Source organism: Muntiacus reevesi, chromosome 1, assembly GCF_963930625.1.
Source record: "Muntiacus reevesi chromosome 1, mMunRee1.1, whole genome shotgun sequence".
Lineage (NCBI taxonomy): Eukaryota > Metazoa > Chordata > Mammalia > Artiodactyla > Cervidae > Muntiacus > Muntiacus reevesi.
Window position 1 is genome coordinate 36278848 of NC_089249.1, and position 21127 is coordinate 36299974.

General features: G+C 39.3%; 1 protein-coding gene and 1 pseudogene across 3 annotated transcripts in view; one reads left to right on the forward strand and one right to left on the reverse strand.

The window, feature by feature from the left end:
* PIK3C2G (phosphatidylinositol-4-phosphate 3-kinase catalytic subunit type 2 gamma) overlaps positions 1-21127 on the reverse strand; it is a 427919-nt gene that overhangs the window by 33694 nt on the left and 373098 nt on the right. For 2 of the 3 annotated variants that reach the window (XM_065940712.1, XM_065940703.1), the window contains one exon: positions 20166-20301. In XM_065940712.1, coding sequence (XP_065796784.1) covers positions 20218-20301 — 84 coding nt within the window. In that variant the 3' untranslated portion in view covers positions 20166-20217. Of the gene's footprint in view, positions 1-113; positions 209-20165; positions 20302-21127 lie in introns of those variants that run through there. The other variant, XM_065940721.1, reaches the window with a different exon arrangement.
* Positions 9895-11390, forward strand: LOC136145937 (dnaJ homolog subfamily C member 21 pseudogene; annotated as a pseudogene).

Here is a 21127-nt window from a genome sequence, read left to right on the forward strand (position 1 = left end):
ATGCTGGTGACTGGCCCCATTCCTCTCACAAGTGTTGACATTAATCGCTTAAAGGAAGAAAGTTATTTCTAAATGTAGGTTTACATGTTTCCTATTAGATAAGAGAAACTCACGATGTTTTTCATGTGCTTCACAAGTATGGTCAGCTTCGTGTCTTCGTAGGACATGACTAACTGCACTTTAGGCTTCTTCTCAGCAAACTTCTCACCTGATGAAACAGTAGAATTTCAGTGAGTTAAATTGGAAGTGGCTGATCATGTGATGGGGGCTTCCCAGGTGGCTCAGTGGTAATGAATCCGCCTGCTTACGCAGGAGAGGTGGGTTTAATCCCTGGGGCGGTGTGGGGATGGGGAGATCCCCTGGAAGAGGAAATGGGAAGCCACTCCAGTATTCTTGCCTGGGAAATCTCATGTACAAAGGAGCCTGGCAGTCTACAGTCCATGGGGTTGCAAAGAGTTGGACATGACTGAGCATGACCACATAATACACTGAGCATTCAAAGGCTAAAACTAAAATATACTCCATATATTTACCTCATCTCTTCCTTTCCAGTTCCACAGCACCTAGTTTAGATGCATAAAGATCTTTTGCTTAAATTGCTAGAACACTCTCTTCCCCATCACCAGAACCCAATGTAACCCATATTGTACACAATTACCAGTATAATCTTCCTAGGGCAACTTTTATAAAATTACTCTTTCAATCAAAGTACTGTTCATAGCTTTCCATTGCTTATGAAAAAAATTCTGAATTTCTTGGCTTCATATTATTGCTTCTTATTGAATCCATGTTTTATTTCCCATTAATATTATTTCATACTGCAGTCCATATGCTCAGTTCTACAGACATCCTCTGTTATTTCATTCCAGACATCACTCATATTATTCCCTTTATTTGAAATGATCTCTTTCCAATTTCTGGCTGTTGAATTTTTACCTTTCTACAAAGCCAAATTAAAATGCAAAATAGTTTCTGTGGTCACCTCCCTCTGAACTTTACTAGCGCAGCCGTAATCACTTATTATTTATATCTTAGTTATTACTTTACCTGTCTCAATTTGCTTAGTGGATTACAATCTCCCTTAAGGCTTCCTTTTTTTCCTCTTTCCCCAAAGGATATGTAAATCAGTGCTTGCTCCATAATGTTACACTAAACGTCTATTTAATGACAAAAGTAAACCTCAATTTTCTTTTCAAATTATATAATAGCATTCCAACATTAAAATGAAGGCTTCACTTTTTAAATTAAAAGTTTCCAGTTTATAGCCAAAGGATTAAACATAATTCACAGTTTTCTAATATTTCTCTTGGTAATCGCTAGTTGTATGTTCTCTGAGGGAATTCAGAGAGAAGAAATTTATTAATAATAAGAAATTTGGCAGTGTCTTGTTGTGGGTTCATTGGGGTCTAGGTTGTTTTCCGATAGTCAATAGCTCTCTAGCCCTAACATTTGAATATTAAATATTAAATGTGGTATGTTTCCCCATTTATTAGAATCGCTTACACATTATAAACAGGTAATATTAATTATTAATAATTTTCATGTTAATGTGGATTATTGACATTGAAATAATTAAAATAGACATCGAGTGTTTCTTACAACTAAAATGACAATTATGTAGATAAATAATTCTTCTTTAAAATATCTTGATTACAGGAATTGAATGACACTGTGAGTCTGAGATACTATGAGGTAATTCTGACGGTATTACCTGGGTAAACTGCATTTCACAATTTAAAAATGTAGCTGAACTTTTGGTATGAGGACGCTAAAAAATCTGATACTTTCTGATGAACAGTGAACATTATTTTTGAATTGAAGAGTGAAAGGATTATTAGACACATTAATTAGAAACTTAATGTGTTGAATTAGAGGAGCATTAATTCAAAGATAGGAGATTAGCATAAATTTATGGATGAGTGTCTAAATGATAGCCATACAACTGTTACTTGAATTGACAAGAGGATCAGTTCAGTTCAGTTGCTCAGTCATGTCCGACTCTGCGACCCCATGGACTGCAGCATGCCAGGCTTCCTTGTCTATTACCAACTCCTGAAATGTGCTCAAACTTATGTCCATCGAGTTGGTGATGCCATCCAATCATTTCATGCAAGGTTAGTAACTGGAGTATCCATCAAAACACATCAGAGTTTAGAACCCACTGGAAATGCCAGCTACTAGGAAGTCATTGACTCAATGGAGATGAGTTTGAGCAAACCCAAGAAGATAGTGAAGGACAGGGAAGCCTGGCATGCAGCAGTCCATCGGGTTGCAAAGAGTCAGATATGACTTAGCAATTCAACTGCAACACAGGAAGTCTTTGTAGTCAATGTAATAATAGTAGAGGTGCTTAGTATTTCTAGAATTCTTATCGTATGCCAATGTTGGGCTCAGAGTTTCACATACATAACTCACTAAATCCTCACAGCAAATTTATAAAGTTTGTGTTTACTTCCATTTTACACACGAGGAAATTGAGGTGTTTGGTCCAAGCTTATGCAGACAGTTAATGGTACCAGGTCAAATGATCTCTAAAGCCTGTTTTTGAATATCATGAGGTAAAGGGGAAATGAAGAGTCTGTAACCTAAGGGGAAAGACTTTAAATGAAGAGCCCAGAAAGGGAGGTATTTTGTGTTTTCTTTTTTTGACTATAGGGCATATGGGATCTTAGTTCACTACCAGGGATCAAACCTGTGCCCCTGGCATTGGAAGCTCAGAATCTAACCACTGGACCATCAGGAATCCTGAGGGAGACTTGAGAATAGCTTCAGATGGACAAGAAGGTACTAGAATATTTTGATTTTTCTGTTTCAAGTTATTCTGGGGGAATCTCATCATGCTTAATCTAACCATTTATAGTAACCCCAAGAACTTTTAAAATAATGTCAATCCAAAGAATGACCATGTTGAAATGCTTGAATGCATGCCATGCAGCTGATAATACAGAACTTATTATGCATAATGTGTCCATTAATGTTAAAAAATGGCATTTCAAAATTTAACTTCCTTTCAGCTGATAATATATTCATATGATTCAAAAGTGAAAATGCATTTTCAAAGTACACAGTAAAAAGTCTTCCTCCCATTCCTAATACCTATACAGTCAGTTCTCCCATTATTATTTGATTAGTTTTGCAAGTATTCCTCCAGAGGGACACATATCCTTCCAGAATTTCTCCATTTAAGTAAATATGAATAAGTATTTTTATTCTTCCTCCTTTTCCTTGAAAAGAATAGCATATTTACTATTCTATACAACCATCTTGGAGATAGCTTCATATCAATAATACAAAGCTTCTTTATTTTTTAAATATACTTTCAGAATATTCCATCATGAGGAAATACCATAATTTATTTAACAATTTACCCACTGATGGGCAAGTCAGTTGTTTCCAATGCTTTCCAGCTGTTACAAACCATGCTGCATTAAATAGCTTTGTATGTGTAGCATTTTGTACCCCTGTACAAATATTATAGGATAAATTTCAACAGCAGAATTTCGGGGTCAACAGGTATTGATTGGCATTTGTAATTTTGGTAAATATCACCAAACTGCCTTCCATGAAGGTTGTACCTATTTGCATTACCACCAACAGTGTATGAGTGCTTACTGATTCTTAACCAAGCTTCTTAATTAAATTTTTGAATTTTTGCTGATTTGATGAGTTAAAACGGGATCAGTGTAGTTGTAATTTGCATTTTTCTTATGAATGACATTGAGGATTCTTTCATTTTGTTAAGAGCCACTTGCATTTTGTTTTTGTTTTCTGGAGGTGTGGATTTATTTATTTATTATTGTATTCTTAACATTGTTTTCTATTTGGTCATTTTTTAAAACCAACTCATAGGAGATGGTAACATGTTAAATACCCAGCTCATTGTCTGTGATAAATGGCAAATATTTCACCCATTTTGTCACTTACCTGCACTTTTTGGAACTTTGCTACAGTGTTTTATATCATGCAGAAATGTTATGGATTCTGAATTATTTGTTGTTGTTCAGTCACTCAGTCGTGTCTGACACTTTGCAACCCATGGACTGCAGCACACTAGGCTTCCTGTCCTTCACCATCTCCCTGAGCTTGCTCAAATCATGTCCATTGAGTTGGTGATGCCATACAACCATCTCGTCCTCTGTCGTCCTCTTCTCCTGCCTTCAATCTTTCCTTGCATCAGGGTCTCTTCTAATGAGTCGGCTCTTTGCATCAAGTAGCCAAAATAATGGAGCTTCAGCTTCAGAATCAGTCCTTCCAATGAATATTCAGGATTGAATTCCTTCAGGATTGTCTGGTTTGATCTTCATGCACTCCAAGGGACGCTCAAGAGTCTTCTCCAACACCACAGTTCAAAAGCACCAATTCTTCGGCTCTCAGCTTTCTTTATAGTCCAACTCTCACCTCCATACATGACTACTGGAAAAACCATAGCCTTGACTAGATGGACCTTTGTTGAAAGTAATGTCTCTGCTTTTTAATATGCTGTCTAAGTTGGTCATAACTTTCCTTCCAAGGCATAAGCGTCTTTTAATTTTATGGCTGCAGTCACCATCTGCAGTGATTTTGGAGCCCAGAAAAATAAAGTCAGCCACTGTTTCCCCATCCATTTGCCATGAAGTGATGGGACCAGATGCCAACATCTTTAAATGTTGAGCTTTAAGCCAACTTTTTCACTCTCCTCTTTCACTTTCATCAAGAGGCTCTTGAATTCTTCTTCACTTTCTGCTATAAGGGTGGTGTTATCTGCATATCTGAGGTTACTGATATTTTTCTCAGCAATCTTGATTCCAGCTTGTGCTTCTTCCAGCCCAGTGTTTCAAATGATGTACTCTGCATAGAAGTTAAATAAGCAGGGTGACAGTATACAGCCTTGACATACTCCTTTTCCTATTTGGAATCAGTCTGTTGTTCCATGTCCAGTTCTAACTGTTGCTTCCTGACCTGCATACAGGTTTCTCAAGAGGCAGGTCAGGTGGTCTGGTATTCCCATCTCCTTCAGAATTGTCCACAGTTTATTGTGATCCACACAGTCAAAGGCTTTGGCATAGTCAATAAAGCAGAAATAGATGTTTTTCTGGAACTCTCTTGCTTTTTCAATGATCCACCAGATGTTGGCAATTTGATCTCTGGTTCTTCTGCCTTTTCTAAAATCAGCTTGAACATCTGGTAGTTCATGGTTTATGTATTGTTGAAGCCTGGCTTGGAGAATTTTAAGCATTACTTTACTGGCATGTGAAATGAGTAAAATTGTGCGGTAGTTTGAGCATTCTTTGGCATTGCCTTTCTTTGGGATTGGAGTGATAACTGACTTTTTCCAGTCCTGTGGCCACTGCTGAGTTTTCCAAATTTACTGGCATATTGAGTGCAGCACTTTCACAGCATCATCTTTTTTGATTTGAAATAGCTCAACTGGAATTCCATCACCTCCACTAGCTTTGTTTGTAGTGATGCTTCCTAAGGCCCACTTGACTTCACATTCCAGGATGTCTGGCTCTAGGTGAGTGATCACACCATCGTGATTATCTGGGTCGTGAAGATCTTTTTTGTACAGTTCTTCTGTGTATTCTTGCCACCTCTTCTTAATATCTTCTGCTTCTGTTAGGCCCCTACCATTTTTGTCCTATATTGAGCCCATCTTTGCATGAAATGTTCCCTTGGTATCTCTAATTTTCTTGAAGAGATCTTGTCTTTCCCATTCTATTGTTTTCCTCTATTTATTTGCATTGAATGCTGAGGAAGGTTTTCTTATCTCTCCTTGCTATTCTTTGAAACTCTGCATTCAAATGGGTATATCTTTCCTTTTCTCCTTTGCTTTTCACTTCCCTTTTTTTCACAGCTATTTGTTAAGGCCTCCTCAGACAGACATTTTGCTTTTTTGCATTTCTTTTTCTTGTGACTGATCTTGATCTCTGTCTCCTGTACAAGGTCACGAACCTCCGTCCATAGTTCATCAGGCACTCTGTCTATCAGATCTAGTCCCTTAAATCTATTTCTCACTTCCACAGTATAATCGTAAGGGATTTGATTTAGGTCATACCTGAATGGTCTAGTGATTTTCCCCGATTTCTTCAATTTCAGTCTGAATTTGGCAATAAGGAGTTCATGATCTGAGCCACAGTCTGCTCCTGGTCTTGTTTTTGCTGACGGTATACAGCTTCTCCATCTTTCACTGCAAAGAATGTAATCAATCTGATTTCAGTGTTGACCATCTGGTGATGTCCATGAGTAGGGTCTTCTCTTGTGTTGTTGGAAAAGGATGTTTCCTATGACCAGTGAGTTCTCTTGCCAGAACTCTATTAGCCTTTGCCCTGTTCATTCTGTACTCCAAGACCAAATTTGCCTGTTACTCCAGGTGTATCTTGACTTCCTACTTTTGCATTCCAGTCCCCTATAATGAAAAGGACATGTTTTTCTGAGTGTAAGTTCTAGAAGGTTCTGTAGGTCTTCATAGAACTGTTCAACTTTAAATTCCTGAATATATTTGACTCTATATATGGACATTCTATTATGTTTTTCTTGCTCCTCTACTTATGCACTGACATCACACCATTTTAATTATTGAGACTTTGTAATGTGTTTTTATATCAGAAAAGGTAACGTCACCTCTTTGTTTTGCTGTTTTCCTGATTTTTCTTTGTTTATTTTTGTTTATAAACTGTAGAGTTAGCTCATGTTGTTAAGAATAAATCTTCTGGAGATCAATCAAGATGGTGGGGTAAGAGGATGTAGAGCTTACCTCCCCTCAAGAACATACCAGATAATACATCTAAAGGTGGAACAAATTTCACTAGAAATTGGCAGAAGGACTCCTATACAATGAAGGCTATAAGAAAGACATACATGTGATCAGGTAGGAAGGAAAGAAAAGAGATTGAGCTGGGATCCTTGCTCCTGGGAGAGACTCAGAGGAAAGGGGAGAATGTATTGGCAGACAGCTGCCCTGGGGAGTGAGCAGTGAGAGCTATGGATTAGGCACCCCAGTCCTGAAGAAGAGCCCCCTTGGCTGGCTGGGGGACCACTGGAACTAATAGGGGAGCTGTGAGAAGCCTGGATTCTGCTCCTGAGGAGCACATGCACACTGGCTTATCCCCAGGACAGGCAGAAGGAGGTGGTCAAGTGACTGCTGGGTTTCCCACCGCCTCCTTGGTGCATGTCCCAGCCCCAGTCGAGTGAATATTCCAGCCCCATTCACTCTTCACATCACGGTGTGTTGGATCTAGGGCAGCTACTACTGAGGAGAAAACATAACTTAGGGATCCAGAGACTCCCCAGACCCAGGGCAAGTCTGGTGGGGTGGCAGTGCCGTGGTTGATGCTGACTCACGCTGCGTATCAGATGCAGCCCAGAGCTCTGAGAGCAGCCCTTCCACCCCAGCTCATACCCCAGTGCATGCTGAGTGTCTACGTGGGGCCCTGCCTGCCCTGTGGTGTGGCTCCACAGTGGAAAGGAGGGTGGTGGAGACCGGGGGCGGTGACTGACAGTGAAGGATGAAGAATACTTGGACCTCAGGCTGCAGCTGAGCCAAGGGACACAATTGCAGGTGCTCATACAGGCCGTGCCGCGCAGACAGCTTGGACCTCTGCTATGGCCAACACAAGCCGAGAGCCTGCACTGGACCCCTTGCTTCAACACTCCCCAGCTCTGGGGCAGAGGTTCCAGTGTGGGGATAGGGGAAAACCCACGCTTACAGGCACCTGTGGGTTTTTCTTGGTGACTCAGTGGTAAAGAACCCGCCTGCCAATGCAGCAGACACGGGTTTGATCTGATCCAGGAAGATCCCACATGCCTCGGAGCAACTAAGCCCATGTGCCACAACTACTGAGCCTGTGTGCTGCAACTGCTGAAACCCTTGCACCCTAAAGCCTGTGCTCCACAAGAGAAGCCACTACAAAGCGAAGCCTGCATACCGCAACAAGAGAGTAACCCTGCTTGTGACTAGAGAAAAGCCCGAGCAACAAGGAAGACCCAGCAAAGTCAAAAATAGATAAAACTATTTTAAAAAGGCACTTGCCATTTTTTTAGCACTTGACTCCAGCTCCAGCCCTTCCATTTCCAGTTTCACCCCCTACCAAGGGGGTAGCTGTCAGCACACCCTGACTAAAGATGTGATTTGCACCCCTGTCAAATCCAGCTCTCCCATTAAAGGCACTGAGCACGTGCAGTCTGAATAGGGATGTTCCCACATAAGAACACCCCTTTAAGACTACAACAGGTAATTGCTTCACACTAAGTTCATAGAGTCAGAGGAAGTTAAGTAAAATGAAAAGACAGAGGAAATGCTCTCAGTTGAAAGAACAAGATAAAACCCTTGAAAAAGTAGATAATGAAAGAGAAATAAAGAATTCAAAGCACTGGTGGTCAAAATGTTAACCGAATTAGGGTAAAGAACAGGTGAACACAGTGAAAAATTTACAAAGAACTAGAAAATGTAAAAAAGACTCAATCAGAAATGAAGAATTCAATAGCCTAAATTAAAAACACACTAGAAGGAATGAATAGCAGATTGATACAGAAGAAAGCATGAGTGATCAGTGAAACCAAGAGTTTTTGGAAAAGATAAAATTGATAGACATTTATCCAGGCTCAGAAAAGAAAGAGGACCCAAATAAACAAAATAAGAACTGAGGAGATACCATAGAGACACATACTGATACCACAGAGATACAAAAAAATCATAAGAAAATACTACCAAGACTCAGATGCCAATTAATTGGATAACCTAAAAGAAATGGACGATTTCTAGAAACATACAACATGTTAAGATTGAGTCAAGAAAAATAGATAATTTGAACAAACCAATCACCAGTAGTGAAACAGCATTTGTAATTTAAAAACTCCCAGCAAACAAAAGTCCAGGACTGGATGACTACACAGGGGAATTTAACAAAACATATAAAGAAGGACTAATGCTTATCTTTCTCAAACTATTCCAAAAAATGGAAGAGGACAGAAAACTCCCAAGTTCATTCTACTAGGCCACTAATTATTCTGATACCAAAACCAGACAAAGACACTTTGATAAAAGAAAATTACAGGCTAATTTCTTTGATGACTATAGATGTAAAAATCCTTAATAACATACTAGAAAAGTTAATTCAACAATATATAAAAAGGATCATACACCATGATCAAGTTGGATTTATTCTAGGGACACAAGGATGGTTCAACATTGATAAATCCATCGATGTGATATACCACATTAACAAAAGGAAGGATAATAATTACATGAGCATCTTAATAGATGCAGAAAAAAATTTTCATATTTTCAACATTTATTCATGATAAAAACTCTCATCAAAGTCAGTACACAGGGAATATATCTCAACATATCTTCTTGCTCAGTCACTCAGTCATGTCTGGCTCTTTGAAACCCCATGGACTGTAGCCCGCAAGGCTCCTCTGTCCATGGGATTTCCCAGACAAGAATACTAGAGTGGATTGCCATTTCCTTCTCCAGGGGATCTTCCAGACACAGGAAGTGAACCCTCTCTTGTATCTCCTGCATTGGCAGATGGATTCTTTCGAAGTGCGCCACCTGGGAAGCCCACATATCTTCTTAGACATAATAAAATTCATCTAGGACATACTGACAACTAATATCACATTCAGTGGTGAAAAGCTGTGTTCTAACTTCATGGCAAATAGATGGGGAAACAGTGGCTGACTTTATTTTTGGGGGCTCCAAAATCACTGCAGATGTTTATTGCAGCCATGACATTAAAAGACACTCCTTGAAAGGAAAGTTATGACCAACCTAGACAGCATATTAAAAAGCAGAGACATTACTTTGTCAACAAAGGTCCATCTAGTCAAGGCTATGATTTTTCCAGTGGTCATGTATGGCGGTGAGAGTTGGACTATAAAGAAAGCTGAGCGCTGAAGAATTGATGCTTTTGAACTGTGGTGTTGGCGTATGACGTGTTGAGCGACCCTCAGGAAAGAGCGTGGTACGATAATCGAAGAGAAGCTCTGGTTAAAGGTGGCCGTGATGGAGAATATCAAGAAGACAGCTTAGATTTGCTTCACTATTTCACTGTGACCTGCTACTCTGGTTATGGCGATGATGAAAAGAGCTATTATACCGTGTACCGTAATGATTTTGAAATGACTGCAAAGGAAGACCTAGAATCTGCTTTAGAAGAGGCCATGGAAGATTTCCCAACTTCTGGAGCCTCCCAGAGTGACTATGATATGGCAATCCACCACTCTACGCTTATCGGCAGAGTTTCTGCACTCAGAACTTTGGAAAGAATATGATACACGGCAGGCTTCAAACGGCTGGGAGAAACGAGTCACGGAAAAGGAAAACAGAAAGATTTGAGACAAAGAGAGGAAAGAGAATGAACTTGTCCATCAGCAGGTCTCTTGCATCCGTAAATGGGACAGAAGAGTGCAGGCTCATTGAGAGCTTGTGGAAGAACAAAATGCGGAGAAGGCGAGGAAAGCCGAGGCGACGAGGCGGCGGCAGAAGCGGAAACAGACCAGGCTGGCGGAGCAGTGCAGAGGGCGCAGCTGATGGCGGTGGCCGGCTTGGAGAAGGAGCTCAGCGAGGTGGAGGCGCAGTATGAAAGCAGTTTGGAGACGTTCAGGGGACGACGAAGCGGAAGAACCGCAGCTCAGAGACGGCCGGGATGGTGAAGACAGCGACGAGGCCGAAGACGCAGAACTTCAGGATGGCCTTTACTGCCCCGCGTGTGGTAAGTCTTTGCAGACCGAAAAGGCTCTGAGGAATCATGAAAAATCAAAGCAGCATCGGGAAATGGCTGCCTCGTGAAAACAACAGTTGGAGGAGGAGGAAGCAAATTTTTCAGGACCTCAAACTGGTAAAAACAGCCTGGATGCCATTTCCGAGGAAGAAATGGAGGAGGCGCCAAAACGAAAGCTTTCTAAAAAACAGAAGAAAAAGAAACAGAAGCCAACACAGAACTGTGATGATAATTTCAATGAAAATGGAACTGGAGAAGGAGTAAAGGTTGACCGGGAAGATACCAACCTACATGAAAACAGTGCCAAAGAATTGGAAGGTAGTCTCCAAGAAAATGTTGGGGTCACAGAGACGGTGGAACTGTGCAGTGACCCAAAAACTGAGGCTAAAAGTGTTTCTAAACCCAAAGGAAAGAAAGCCAAAGGTACTAAAAAGTCTGTCAGAGTACCTGCTAAACCAGACAATGAGTGATATGCTTATCAGCTGTACAACCTGCCACAGTGAATTTCCATCCCGGAATAAGCTTTTTGATCATCGGAAGGCCACCGGTCATGCAAGAGCACCTTCATCCTTAACATCTTTAAACAGTGTAACAAATAGTTGAAACAAAAAAGAGAAATTTAGAAATAGAAATTCTGCCAATGCTTTTTCCTTTCAATTGTCTCTAGATTTTGAAACCAAAAACTGAAGTGAAATCATCTAAAGAGTTAAAATTTCAGTGATCTGCAATTTATTGCATTGTAGAAGATTATTTTTTATCTTGTAAAAACTTTTTTTGTTTATTATACATATTTTTAAACATGTCATTAGTAACTGAATTCTACTTTTGCCATGTGAAATTGACTTGAATGTTTCAAAACAGGTAGATATTGTAAAGTATGCATTCTTGACTTTTGTTGGCTCATGTGGACAGAAATGTACAAGGAGAATTAAATTATTTTAACACATAAAAAAAGAAATATAACTTTTAACAATGATTTTTAAAGAAGGTCTTAAAGTAATTTGCTTTATGTACTTATGATATTTATAGAAGTTTTAATTTTTGTTCTAGTGGTTATTTTATTCAATATTCTTAGACTTTTATTTCTTTTGACAATATCTTTCCTAATAGAAGGAAAGATACAATTAGTGTGATGATCTTTCTCATCTACTTTGATCTACCACCCAATTACATTCAATGTTGTGATCTTTCTCAGTGTTTTTCTAACACTAATATTATATATGCTAAGATTTTTTAATTGCTTGATTTGTTACACTTTAAGTGATATCTTTTGACACAGAGCTATTAGACATGAGGTAATTAGAGAAAGTCTTTTCTCATCTTTTTTTCATCTTTTCCTTCCTATATCAGCCACAAGCAACAGTCTAAAATAATCTTCTAATTACATGAGATTATATATGATGCTATAGCAAAGTGTATATTTTAAAGCTTTCCAACCACATGGACTGTAGGCAGCCAAGCTCCTCTGTCCATGGGATTCTCCAGGCAAGAATACTGAAGTGGGTTGCCATTCCCTACTGCAGGGGATCAAACCCAGGTCTCCCATACTGTAGGCAGATTCTTGACTGAACCACCTTCCCACCAGGGAAGCCTAATCTAAAATAATCTTCTACTTAAAAACATGAGATTATATGATATATTGTTGCAAAATGTATATTTTAAAGCTTTCAGTGGAAAATTTCAAAAACAATACAAGCATTTATTTACAAGCGATCCTGACCCTTCACCTCTTGTCCTTCCATATCAATAAAATTTAAATTCAAAACCTGGGTAACATGGACTTCCCCAGTGGCTCAGTGGTAAAGAATCCACCTGGTGTAGACTTGGGTTTGGTCCCCAGGTTGAAAAGATCTCCTGGAATAGGAAATGGCAAACCACTCCAGTATTCTTGCCTGGGAAACCCCATGGACTGAGGAGCCTGGTGGGCTACAGTCCACGGAGGTCACAAAAAGTCGGCCATGACTTAGTGACTGAGCACACTTGCATGGGTAACATACTTCAAGCTATAGATAATTGGTCTGGGCTTTGTCAGAACAAGCAGCTAGAACATTAACCAGAGAGACCTTGCTATAGGGACTGTGTGGCTTCAAGCTTGCTTTTAAATTAACATCTCAAAGGTAAAGTAGTGATGTAAGGTAATGATTGAAAGTTCCTTTTTGTAATCATTTATAATTATCAATGGCATCTAAACATGCTCATTAATTCATCCTCTTAGCTCTGGCAACTGTTGTCTTTGATCATGTTCTAGTCCATTACCTACATTATTATTTCTATATTGTGACAAAAATATATCTTCTGTGTATCAGAGCTGTGTATTGGTGGAAGGTGGATAATGTTTATTTTTGTAGAAGTATTATTTGGCATGGTGGCTGTATTAATTTGTTGGGAGTACAGAGAGTCTGTCATTAGCGAATTAAAGAATACACAGGATAAAATTCAGCAACTTTCTGGTTAGTGTCTTGGTTGAGCCTGGTGTCTGTAATCCTAAACATGATAATTTGCAGATTCCCCCCCCCCCCCCCCCCCCCCGGCCCGGGTGATACTTCAAGAGAATTCTAGTGGCTGGGAAGCTTTGAATTCTTTGTGCTGGGACTTTTCCACATAAAATGGTGAGTGTGAGAGAAGGAGCATAAATTTGGATTTTGGTTTCTTCTCTCTTGTCCTTTTTATAAAAATGGCAAGCTACCTTGGCACAGAATATTAACATAACTTTCATTAAACTTTTTTTAATTGTCAGTTATTTATTCACGAATTCTTTATGGAGTATCTAGAGGAGACAAGGCAATTTGCTCAGCACTGGGTTTACAATGGTAAGCCAGATATACATGGCTTGTATCTTCATGGATTTTTAGTCTACAAAGAAGCGCATAGCATAGTTATCATTGCAATATGTGTTTTGAGGGAAAAAAAAACATTATATAGGACTATATAGTAAAGGCAATTGAGATGAGATCTGAAGGATGCAAATAATGATGGGGAAGGTGGAACAGGAATCAAGAAATCTAGGCAGAGAAAATTGCATCTGTGAGGTCCTGAGGGTCTTGTCTTAGTTGAAGAATTTGAAAAAGAAAAGAGTGAAGATCGGGAAGGACCTGATATTCGACTGGAAAGGGAAATTGGTGGGTACCATATTCTGCTGAGATGCAGCAGGAGAATTCTGGCCTTTTTCCAATGCGCTGGGCCAGCCACATACATAATTTGTGGGACTCAGTGAAATAAAAATGCAAGATACAAATTCACAGTCCTTCTCTATAAAAAGACTTTTTATTAAGAATTTCAAGACAGTGACAACAGAATATTAAACCAAGTATAGGGATTGTTCTAAGTACTGCGCTTTGTACGACTGCATAGATTACAAGCCCAGGAACTTGGCTCTGCCTAAAGGCAATGAGAAGCCAAGGAAAAGAGGTGAGCAGAGGAGAGAGTAGACTTGGTTGGCACCTTCTGTTGTTCTACCAAGGCATGTTTAGCTAGTAGGTAACAGCAGAGGTAGGACTACAAAGGATTACTAATGTGATCTTTACAGGTCTTGTGCCTAGATACATAGGTGTCCAGATGTGCTGTGCTAGGTCACTTCAATCCACTCTCAATTCATTAGTAGGGGTAGTAAAATGGTAAAGTCTGGGATTTTTGCTTCAGGTCATCCTCTTTAACCATTACTTTAATACACTGAATAAATTTATCCTCTAATTATTTAACAGCTCAGAGTTTCAAATGACTGACAAGAGGTATCCTTAATAGTGTGCTTCTTTTTTGGAATCAAATGATATTCTGTGACAAAAGTATTCAGAATTCAGAATAAGAAAGAGGAAATAATTTAAAAAATACAAAAAGGAACAACTTCCTGCTAATCCTTCTTTGTTTCAATGATTTGCATATCCTGCTTAGAATATGCAGTCCTGCTGTTGTAACATAATAGGCAGCTTGTCTTTAAAAATATTGGGAACCAAAACTTTTGCCCATTATCACTGACGAAAAAATCTTGAGCTATTATATGATGTAGTAAGAACTAAGCAAGCCAGAAAAAAAAAAAAAAAAAAAAGAAACTCTGAAACAGCCATTTTAGTTTCTACAATAAGAACCCTAATTTTTTTGTGTGTATGTACTTTAAAACACTTTATAGACAAATAATAATCACCAAAATAAAACTTGATAGTTACCTGTAGTTTATTTTTTGAAACATGAAGAATTTTCTTTAAGGGCTTTAATAACAAAACAGAGGCCAAGCTAGTAGCTTTTTTTAAAAGTTTGACTTCTCTAGAAATTGGCTACTTTCTTATTATTGTTTTTTTTTAATCTGGTTAATTCAAGTTTACAAATAATGATTGTAAAAATCTCCTCAGCTAATACTGTTTTTAGGGAATATTTATAAATTATGACAGTTCAGTTGAGTTCAATGCTCAGTCATGTCTGACTCTTTGCGACCCCATGGACTGCTACATGCCAGGCCTCCCAGTCTATCACCAACTCCCAGAGTTTATTCAAACTCATGTCCATTGAGTTGGTGATGCCATCCAAACATCTCATCCTCTGTTGTCCCCTTCTCCTCCTGCCTTCAGTCTTTCCCAGCATCAGGGTCTTTTCCAATGAGTCAGCTCTTCACATCAGGTGGCCAAAGTATTGGAGTTTCAGCTTCAACATCAGTCCTTCCAATGAACACCCAGGACTGATCTTTAGGATGGACTGGTTGGATCACCTCGCAGTCCAAGGGACTCTCAAGAGTCTTCTCCAGCACCATAGTTCAAAAGCTTCAATTCTCGGCACTCATCTTTCTTTATAGTCCAACTCTCACATCCATACATGACTGCTGGAAAAACCATAACCTTGACTAGATGGACCTTTGTTGGCAGAGTAATATCTGTGCTTTTTAATGTGCTGTCTAGGTTGGTCATAACTTTCCTTTCAAGGAGTAAGCGTCTTTTAATTTCATGACTGCAGTCACCATAATAAAGTCTGCCACTGTTTCTCTGTCTATTTGCCGTGAAGTGATGGGACCGGATGCCATGATCTTAGTTTTATGAACATTAAGCTTTAAGTCAGCCTTTTCACTCTCCTCTTTCACGTTCATCAAGAGGCTCTTTAGTTCTTCTTCACTTTTTGCCATGAGGGTGGTGTCATCTACATATCTGAGGTTATTGATATTTCTCCTGGCAATCTTGATTCCAGCTTGTGCTTCTTCCAGCCCAGTGTTTCTTATGATATACTCTGCATAGAAGTTAAATAAGCAAGGTGACAATATACAGCCTTGACGTATCCTTTTCCTATTTGGAACCAGTCTGTTGTTCCATGTCCAGTTCTAACTTTTGCTTCCTGACCTGCATACAGGTTTCTCAAGAGGCAGGTCAGGTAGTCTGGTATTCCTTCTCTTGAAGAATTTTCCACAGTTTGTGTGATCCACATAGTCAAAGGCTTTGGCGTAGTCAATAAAATAGAAGTAGGTGTTTTTCTGGAACTCTCTTGCTTTTTCAATGATCCAACAGATATTGGCAATTTGATCTGTGCTTCCTCTGCCTTTTCTAAAACCAGCTTGAACATCTGGAAGTTCATGTTTCACATATTTTTGAAGCCTGGCTTTGAGAATTTTGACCATTACTTTACTAGCGTGTGAGATGAGTGCAATTGTGCGGTAGCTTGAACATTCTTTGGCATTGCCTCTCTTTGGGATTGGAATGAAAACTGACCTTTTCCAGTCCTGTGGCCTCTGCTGAGTTTTTCAGATTTACTGGCATATTGAGTGTAGCACTTTCACAGCATCATCTTTCAGATTTTGAAATAGCTTAACTGGAATTCCATCACCTCCACTAGCTTTGTTCATAGTGATGCTTCCTAAGGCCTACTTGACTTCACATTCCAGAATGTCTGGCTCTAGGTGAGTGATCATACTATCATGATTATCTGGGTCGTGAAAATCTTGTACAGTTCTTTTGTGTATTCTTGCCACCTCTTCTTAATATCATTGGTTTCTGTTAGGTCCATACCATTTCTGTCCTTTATTGAGCCCATCTTTGCATGAAATGTTCTCTTGGTATCTCTAATTTTCTTGAAGAGATCTCTAGTCTTTCCCATTCTATTGTTTTCCTCTATTTCTTTGCATTGATCACTGAGGGAGGCTTTCTTACCTTTCTTTCCTTTTCTTTGAAACTCTGCATTCAAATGGGTATATCTTTCCTTTTCTCCTTTGCTTTTCGCTTCTCTTCTTTTCACAGCTGTTTGTAAGGCCTCCTCAGACAACCATTTTGCTTTTTTGCACTTCTTTTTCTTGTGACTAATCTTGATCCCTGTTTCATGTACAATGTCATGAACCTCTGTCCATAGTTCTTTAGGCACTCTGTCTATCAGATCTAGTCCCTTAAATCTATTTCTCACTTCCACCGTATAATTGTAAGGGATTTGATTTAGGTCATACCTGAATGGTCTAGTGGTTTTCCCTACTTTCTTCAATTTCAGTCTGAATTTGGCAATAAGGAATTCATGATCTGAGCCATAATCAGCTCCTGGTCTTGTTTTTACTGAGTGTATAGAGCTTTTCCATCTTTGGCTGCAAAGAATATAATCAATCTGATTTCAGTGTTAACCATCTGGTGCTGTCCGTTTGTAGAGTCTTCTCCTGTCTTGTTGGAAGAGGTTGCTTGCTATGACAAGTACCTTCTCTTGGCAAAACTTTATTAGCCCTTGTCCTGCTTCATTTTGTACTGCAAGGCCAAATTTGCCTGTTACTCCGGGTGTTTCTTGACTTCCTACTTTTGCATTGCAGTCCCCTATAATGAAAAGACATCTTTTTTGGGTATTTATTCTAGAAGGTCTTGTAGGTCTTCATAGAACCATTCAACTTCAGCTTCTTCAGCATTACTGGTTGGGATATAGACTTGGATTACTGTGATATTGAATGGTTTGCCGTGGAAATGAACAGAGATCATTCTATCATTTTTAAGACTGCCTCCAAGTACTGCATTTCAGACTGTTTAGTTGACTATGTTGGCTACTCCATTCCTTCTAAGGGATTCTTGCACACAGTAGCAGATATAATGGTCATCTGAGATAAATTCACCCATTCCAGTCCATTTTAGTTCGCTGATTCCTAAAATGTTGATGTTTACTCTTGCCATCTCCTGTTTGACCACTTCCAATTTGCCTTGATTCATGGACTTAACATTCCAGGTTCCTATGCAGCATTGCTCTTTACAGCATCGGACTTTGCTTCCATCACCAGGCACATCCACAGCTGGTGTTGTTTTTGCTTTTGCTCTGTCTCTTCATTCTTTCTGGAGTTATTTCTCTACTGATCTCCAGTAGCATGTTGGGTACCTACTGACCTGGGGAGTCCATCTTTCAGTGTCCTATCTTTTTGCTTTTTCATACTGTTCATGGGGTTTTCAAGGCAAGGATACTGAAGGGGTTTGCCATTCCCTCTCCAGAGGACCACATTTTGTCAGAACTATCCACCATGACCTGTCCGTCTTGGGTGACCCTACATGACAGGGCTCATAGTTTCATTGAGTTAGTCAAGGCTGTGGTCCATGGGATTAGAATGGTTAGTTTTCTGTGATTGTGGTTTTCAGTTTGTCTGCCCTCTGATGGAGAAGGTTAAGAGGCTTATGGAAGCTTCCTGATGGGAGAGACTGACTGTGGGGAAAACTGGGTCTTGTTCTGATGGGTGGGGCCATAGTCAATAAATCTTTAATCCAATTTTCTGTTGATGGGTGAAGCTGTGTTCCCTCCCTGCTCTTTACCTGGCCAAACTATGGTGGAGGTAACAAAGATAATGATGACCTCCTTCAAAAGATCCCATGCAGATTGCTACACTCAGTGCCCCCAGCCCTGCAGTAGGCTACCACCAACCCATGCCTCTGCTGGACACTCTTGGTCACTCACAGACAAGTCTGGGTCAGTCCTTTGAGGGGTCACTGCTCCTTTCTCCTGGGTCCTGGTGCACAAGCTTCTGTTTGTACCCTCCAAGAGTCTATTTCCCAGCCCTGTGTGAGTTCTGGCAGCTCTGTGGTGGGGTTAATGGCGACCTCCTCCAAGAGGGCTTATGCCATACCCAGGTCTGCTGCACCCAGAGGCCCTGTCTCTGTGGCAGTCATTGCTGACCCGCACATCCACAGGAGACCCTCAAACACGGTTTTGTGTCAATCTCTAAAAGTATTTTATTTTGTGGATATCTTTTTCTTTAGATGCATGCTATGAAATGTAAGAAATTACCTTACTCAGTACTGTTTATGGTTTGACTATAAAAGCAAAGCATCTTAGAGGGTAACATTACTTACATGAGTAAAATGTGGGGGCAATAAAAGTGATTTAATTATCATATATTAATTTAGGACTTGTTAGTATAGAGCAGTGCATAATGGGGAAGTGAGTGCTTGACTGAAAATTACTTTCAGTCTAACAAGAGAAACAAGGCAGACACAAAAATAAACATGTAACAGTAAACAATCACAATATAAGGCCTGATCTGGCTATAGAGAACCGTACACATGACGGGTAAGTAACTAGGATATCAGATACGGAAAGCGGTGATGAGCAGATGGACCTCATCTTAAAGGTAGAGAATACAAAGGTGGATGTGGGCAAAAGGAAGGCTGGGAGTTGCAAAGGAAAGTTTGGGGCGGGGGGTGAGGCCTACCCAATTATGAGTTTGCAAATCTTGTGTGAGATTAAAAACCAGTATCAGTATTAGATGGTCAATGGCAATGGAATTATATTAAGGAATGCTTTAGATTGATAGGATATTTAAAAAGTCTTTGCCAATCTAGGTGAGATGATAGAAAAATTAACTAGAATTAACACATTTGGCAGAGAATAGGGTAGATAATTGTGCTGGGCTAGTTTAGGATTCTGATAATAAAACAAGACTTCATGAAGGAGGTGGAATAATTATTGAGCTTTAAAGTATTAAGTATGAAACTACTAGATAATTCATGGTCATTATTATTGCCCAATATTTATTTTTGTTGCTTTCTAAGATGTTGAGTAAACTGTAAGATTTACATGCAGGGGAAACCAGGACCTCTCGCTCTGAAATGCAATTCCACCTCAAAGCACAGTTAACTGAAATGAGCTAATAGTGGGATAGCTTGGAATTATTATAATTAGACAAACACACCTGGGTTTAATTTAACTTGATAAACATATTCTAAGGGGTTAAAAGCTTTGAAAATGGCTTGAAAAGACTATGAAAGCCTTATTGTTAAAAATATTTTAATTTGAAAATTAAAAAAATATAGTTCCGATTTTTGATACAATTGAAACTCAATAATTGTACATACATGCTCAGTTGTGTCTGACTCTGCGACCCCATGGACTGTAGCCCACCAGTCTCTTCTGTCCATAGGGATTTTCCAGGCAAAAATACTGGAGTGGGTTGCCATTTCCTCCTCCAGGGGATCTTCCCAATCCAGGAATTGAACCTGGGTCTCCTGCACTGGCAGGCAGATTCTTTACCAATGAGCCACTGGGGAAGCCTCACAATTATATTGAAACTCAATAATTGTACATGATAATAATGATAAAATTACTTGCCTAGGTCCACAGCTGATGATTCTTTCACTGCTTGTTCCACAGGCTCAGAGAGGAAAAAGCTACGTACACAATCACTCTGAAAAATAAGACAAAATATATTTTTTCATTTCATACATTTATTTATCTTTCCTGTTTCTTAGTCTCTGAAAACACTGACCCAAATATAGAGTATTTATAGATGCCTGTTTTATTTATAGATATATCTATGTTTATAGATTCCATAAATAGGCAAAGTATACTAGGAAGTTTATTACGTCAATGCTATAATTTTTCACTAAATTAAGCTAATCTCTCACGAGATTAGAATCTGGCCATTTTACATTTCTTTAAGAGGCTCAGGTGTACACTGCTTTTAGAGCTCACCACAATGTTTACATTCTTGAACTTTACAATTATGCATCAATCTCACATGTCCTTTTTCTAGAAAATGTGTACTGTTGGACAAAACTTTTGGAGAAAAATTACTCTCAGTAGGACACAGACACTCAGTGAAAAACCATTGCTCTTCAGGGTTCAGTTCTAGAAATGCTCACTAAGCTCTAAGCATTATGCAATGTTATGGGATATTTAGAAAGAGAAAGATGCAAAATGTGACCTCTGTATTAGAACACAGCCTAATTAGTGGAGGAAACAGATAGTATTGAATGCTTCAGCAGAAATTTTAGTTCTGTGTAATTTTACTACAGAGTGAGTGTACTTCTCTTTTAAACTGAGATGATCACAAACAAACTGACATTTAACCTGGACTCCAAATAAATGGGCTAGCTGATGAATCAGAATAACTTGTCCTTAGTGACATTGACAGGCATTTTGTTTTAAGCAAAGCAGCCTTTTTTATATTTTTTATCTGAAGGGCACCACTACATAACCGATTATTGCTTTAAACTATCATAAGCTGGTGC